At 40.9% G+C, this 4,942-nt stretch overlaps 1 protein-coding gene and 1 pseudogene across 2 annotated transcripts in view; both read right to left on the bottom strand.

Annotated features, from left to right (window-relative positions):
* LOC146978930 (lactose-binding lectin l-2 pseudogene) overlaps positions 1-4,942 on the bottom strand; it is a 451,990-nt pseudogene that overhangs the window by 205,624 nt on the left and 241,424 nt on the right. The gene's annotated exons all lie outside the window — the stretch shown is intronic.
* LOC146978936 (uncharacterized) lies at positions 330-4,410 on the bottom strand. The gene is made up of 3 exons (XM_085790409.1): positions 3,999-4,410; positions 959-1,163; positions 330-876 (listed from the first exon to the last, which is right to left on the bottom strand). The coding sequence occupies exons 1-3, from the start codon at positions 4,122-4,124 to the stop codon at positions 569-571; spliced, it is 639 nt and encodes a 212-aa protein (XP_085646535.1). The 5' UTR covers positions 4,125-4,410; the 3' UTR covers positions 330-568.

Below are 4,942 nucleotides of genomic sequence, written 5' to 3'. Positions count from 1 at the left end.
TCCAAAACTCAATAATCCCTTATTGAGTTTTGTAATGTGGTGCCTAATGTATTATTTTAGAGTTCTAATGTTACAAGTTTGGCACTTTTTGTAAATTTGTGTTTTTGTACAAATAACATATCTTGACCAGTTCAAGGATTTTATTTAATTATGTAATGTTAAAGCTTAGTACTGTCACATGTTATGTGTTGTGGCAGTCTGTACAGAGATTTGAATTTTTTGTAATGTAGTGCCTAATGTGTTATCTTAGAGTTCTAATGTTACAAGTTTGGCACTTTTTGTAAATTTGTGTTTTTGTACAAATAACATCAGATCTTGACCAGTTCAAGGATTTTATTTCATTATGTAATGTTAAAGCTTAGTACTGTCACATGTTATATGTTGTGGCAGTCTGTACAGAGATTAGAATTTTATACTCTTTCTGCTTGACAATAAAAATATGCATGTGTTCTGAACAAAATTCTTCTTGAGCTTACTAAAACCAATTTCTTACAAAAAATACTGTAGGCTAAATATACAGTATGCATATGTCTCGTTAGACATACCCCCACCTCAAGTATAGGCCTATTTATCTGGCATGTCTTTGAGTAATGCTTATCAGGTACAACAATGCCTCCTGAAACATGCTGTAGTCATTGTTAACCACTGTTTCAAAAAGAAGAGACATGTCTGGAAACCTCTCTCCAAACAGCTGCTCAGAATGACATCGTTCTTGCTCTGATGAAAATGGGTCAGAGCCAAATGCAGATACCCAAGTCAGGGAGGACCCCAACTCCTCCTCGTACATGTGTGCTGCCTCAGCAGCATTGGGCAGCAGCTCTGTGGGCATTCTTGCTGGACAACTAGCAGCTGCAAGTTGGTTTGGTATCCCTCTGCCTAAAATTGGTAAAGATTTGTTTTTAAAATTTTGTCAGTTTTAAAACTACATTCATACTGTATAAATATTATCACACCTTACCTGGTATCCTGTGGGCGTTCCAAGACTGCACAACTCTTCCAAGTCCTATCTGACTCACTTGACATGCCAGGTTAGAGACACAAAATTTTGTTGTATTATCCTGCATATCGAGTAACTCCTGATCCAGCAGGCGAACCATGGCCTGTTTTAGGGGGTAGTTTACCCGATTGTTGACCTCTGGCCAAATTCTCTCCACTCGAAGGTTCTGTTTAAACACAAAAAAAAACTTTCTTTAACAATCCAAAAATCAGAAAAGGTAGCAGACGGCATTGATTTAACTATCACTGCTGTTGGCATTGATTTAACTATCACTGCTGTCAGGTTTTATCTGCATATTACACACTGGGCCAACTTCTTTTTATTTTATTTAGGTTTGTAAATAATTTTCACTGAAAATATTTTGTTTAATTTCAAAAGGTCAACACTAAACATGTCAACTCTAAACATACCAACTAACTACAGTACTTTCAGTTACCGGGCTCCTTTACTGTGGAACCAGCTCTCTCCATGGGTCAGAGACAGACACTCTAACTACATTTAAGTCCAGTCCAGACCTCCTCTCCTCCTCTCTTCTCCTCCTCTCATCCTCTCCTCTCCTCCTCTCTTCTCCTCTCATCCTTTCCTCTCCTCCTCTCATTTCATCCTCTCCTCTCATCCTCTCCTCTCCTCCTCTCATTTCATCCTCTCCTCTCATCCTCTCCTCCTCTCCTCTCATCCTCTCCTCCTCTCTTCTCCTCTCATTTCATCTTCTCCTCTCATCCTCTCCTCTCATCCTCTCCTCCTCTCTTCTCCTCTCCTCTCATCCTCTCCTCCTCTCTTCTCCTCTCATTTCATCTTCTCCTCTCCTCCTCTCCTCCTCTCTTCTCCTCTCCTCCTCTCTCCTCCTCTCATTTCATCCTCTCCTCTCATCCTCTCCTCCTCTCATCTCCTCCTCTCCTCCTCTCTTCTCCTCTCCTCCTCTCTTCTCCTCTCCTCCTCTCCTCTCATTCTCTCCTCTCATCCTCTCCTCTCCTCCTCTCATTTCATCCTCTCCTCCTCTCCTCTCATCCTCTCCTCTCCTCTCCTCTCCTCTCATCCTCTCCTCTCCTCCTCTCTTCTCCTCTCCTCCTCTCATTTCATCCTCTCCTCTCATCCTCTCCTCTTCTCCTCTCTTCTCCTCTCCTCCTCTCTCCTCCTCTCATTTCATCCTCTCCCTCATCCTCTCCTCCTCTCCTCTCATCCTCTCCTCTCCTCCTCTCTCCTCCTCTCATTTCATCCTCTCCCTCATCCTCTCCTCCTCTCATCCTCTCCTCTTCTCCTCTCTTCTCCTCTCAGCTCATTTTGAACTGTCAATTGTCTGTTGCACTTTGTAGTTTGGCCTTGGTGTCTCTCACTCTCTCTGTGTTTCCACAGATCCACTGGAGCTCCATCTCTGCACCCCCCCCCTTTTCCCCGGCTGTTACAGTTTTTCTCAGTTGCTAAAACACTAAACCCTGTTGTCTGAACCAAATTCTCAGTTGCCTGAACCCACTGATTGAATCAGTCACTCTTTTGGCAAAACCATGAGCACTTTTCACCTGTTTAGACACATCTTACCATCACATTTTCATTGTGATGCACGTGTGTTGCATAATGCTGAGCACAGGTGGCAAAAGTCAAACACAAGTAAAGCACAAGTTTCACCGGTTGAACACAACAACTCAAAATTGATAACACTTTAGTCCAATGATGTGAGGGCACATATACTGTAAGCCAGTTCAGGATGAAGTCCTGTGGCCTGATCCAGTACAGAGAAATGATGCTGTGGCTGAGTTATGCATTTTTCATTTCTATATTTTTGTACTTTTGTACTTTATTTTTACGTAGGCTTACTGTATACAAGTGCTAAATGCACAAGATTTCTGTTTGTCTTTGTACTGTACAAGTGCTACGTGTACGTAAATGCACAAGATTTCTGGTTTTTGTAGTTCTTTTTTTTTTTTTTTTTTTTACAGTACTATGTACAAGTGCTAAATGCACAGGTTTTTTGTTTTGCAAGAGGAGAAGATGAGAGACGACAGGGTGAAGGAAGAAAGGATGAGGGAGGGAGGGAGGGATGAACTGGGAAGAAAAAAGAAGAAGGAAGGAAAAGGGGATGAAATGGATGTGGGGAGGGAGGGAGGAGGGTGAAAGAAAGGGAAGGAGAGAAGTGCTACAGTGTAAATGCACAGGTTTTTTGTTTTGCAACATGCATTTAGCCCACAGTGAACAATAAACATTTATTTCTACAGCTTCATGTGCTGAGCGTTGTGTTTTCTATTTTTCTATGTAGTGTTTAGTGGCTGCTCAGTAGTGTTTTTAATTTTGATTGACTCGGGGCACGATTTGACAACATAGTTCAGTTTTGGGCACAGATTGAACTGTTTTGAGGTGAAAGTTTGGTTTTGCAAGAAGAGTCTGAGGTTTTGTGAATGTAGCTTGAAAATTGGGGTTTGTGTTCACAGTTTAGAGAAAATGAGAGAAGCTTTCGAGAAATGTGTCTTAGCAATCGAGAAAAACTGTAAACTGGCCTGTTCCTATGAACCAGTCTGCCATCCAGTCCTCCCATTAAGCTGGTCTGCTCTCCCTGCCTCCCTTGCCTACCAGAAGCTTCCTCCTTCAGCTGTCGTTAACATTTCCATGTTTCTCACATTCTCTGTTATAAACTGTTTTCTTGTCTGTAACAACATCTCTGTCCCGTCTGTCGGTCCTGGGTGAGGCATCCCTCCTCTGTTGCTCACCCTGAGGTTTCTCCTGGTTTTCCCTGTTAAAAGGGTTTCCTATGGAGTTTTTCCTCAGTCAATGTGAGGGTCTAAGGGCAGAGGATGTTGTTATGATGCCATGTGAAGCCCTTGCTTTTAAATCTATACCTGCCCAGGGACTGCAGATGTAAAGGAGCGAAATAGCTAATCATAGCTAAATCTGGCATAAATCATTTTCTCTCATTTGAGATTTATGTATTTGTGCATGGCCCCCCTTTCATAAATAAATAAATACAATTTTAATTATTATCTTTATATGTAATCAGTAGGACAGAATTTACCCTTGAAGAAGTTGTCTGCATGTAAGGAAGCCTACTGATGTTATGTCTGTGTTGAGACAGCTTCTCTTGCATGTACAGGGTCAAATAAAACTCCCTGCCATGATCGACTCTGATTTGGTCCCACATTCCATTGTTGGCAACTGCTTTCCTGTAATAGAGAATTGTGCAAATTATATGGATACATGAATGTGGATATGATAAATTCAGATTTTTAACCTTGACTACTTGCCTGTAAACTTCCTAATAAATAACAAGATTGTTCTTCACTGGCATTGTGGATTCAGCAACAATTTTGCTGCTGAAACCATCAATAGCCAAGACATGTGTCACTCCAAACATTCCCAGCTTCTCATTCTGATCAAGGTGGAGTTTGTGGCCCATGTATTCCGCATGGTAAGGAACTGGATTTAGATTACGCACTCCCTAAAACAATTACAATGCAATCCATGAAAAGTGCATTAACATTAAATCTGCTAAAATATTCTAATTATTCACAAACCTAATACATGCATGTACTGATAATATACTGTAAGTCTAAATTAAACTTTTCATGAGGTCACTAATTTCAAAAATCATCTTTTTGCTCACAAATACAATTAATGTAGGTGACTCACCTGGCGGCGCAGCTCATTATATGGCTGGTGAACCTCTCTGAGAATCCTTCCCACTCGTGCTTCACCTGCTTTAACTCCCACAGATGACAAGTATCCTGTCATGAACTTTCGTCCATAAGTTGGACCTGTCTGTCAAGACAAAAAAGGGTTAAATTAAATAATTTGCCTAGCCTTGTAACTAAGACTTAATACTAATTTAAGGTTTACATTAAAAGTCAACAAGTCTACAAAACTGTCGTGACTTTTGTGAAACTTGACATAGGTATAGCCTAACTACCTTTTACAAATTACACACATGACAAGGTCAAATATATTCACAGGAATTAGGCA

This window comes from Trachurus japonicus, chromosome 11, assembly GCF_045865225.1.
Source record: "Trachurus japonicus isolate A0001 chromosome 11, Traja_1.0".
NCBI classification, from domain to species: domain Eukaryota; kingdom Metazoa; phylum Chordata; class Actinopteri; order Carangiformes; family Carangidae; genus Trachurus; species Trachurus japonicus.
Note: the sequence above shows the minus strand (reverse complement) of the source record. Positions and strands in the feature narration are given on the sequence as shown.

Excerpts from the sequence above, each read along its gene's own strand:
- LOC146978936 (XM_085790409.1), bottom strand. The coding sequence starts at position 4,124 with ATGTGGGACCAAATCAGAGTCGATCATGGCAGGGAGTTTTATTTGACC. Across the intron at positions 1,164-3,998 it reads TGCAGACAACTTCTTCAAGG|AACCTTCGAGTGGAGAGAAT; the intron begins GTAAATTCTGTC and ends GTGTTTAAACAG. Across the intron at positions 877-958 it reads GAACGCCCACAGGATACCAG|GCAGAGGGATACCAAACCAA; the intron begins GTAAGGTGTGAT and ends TACCAATTTTAG.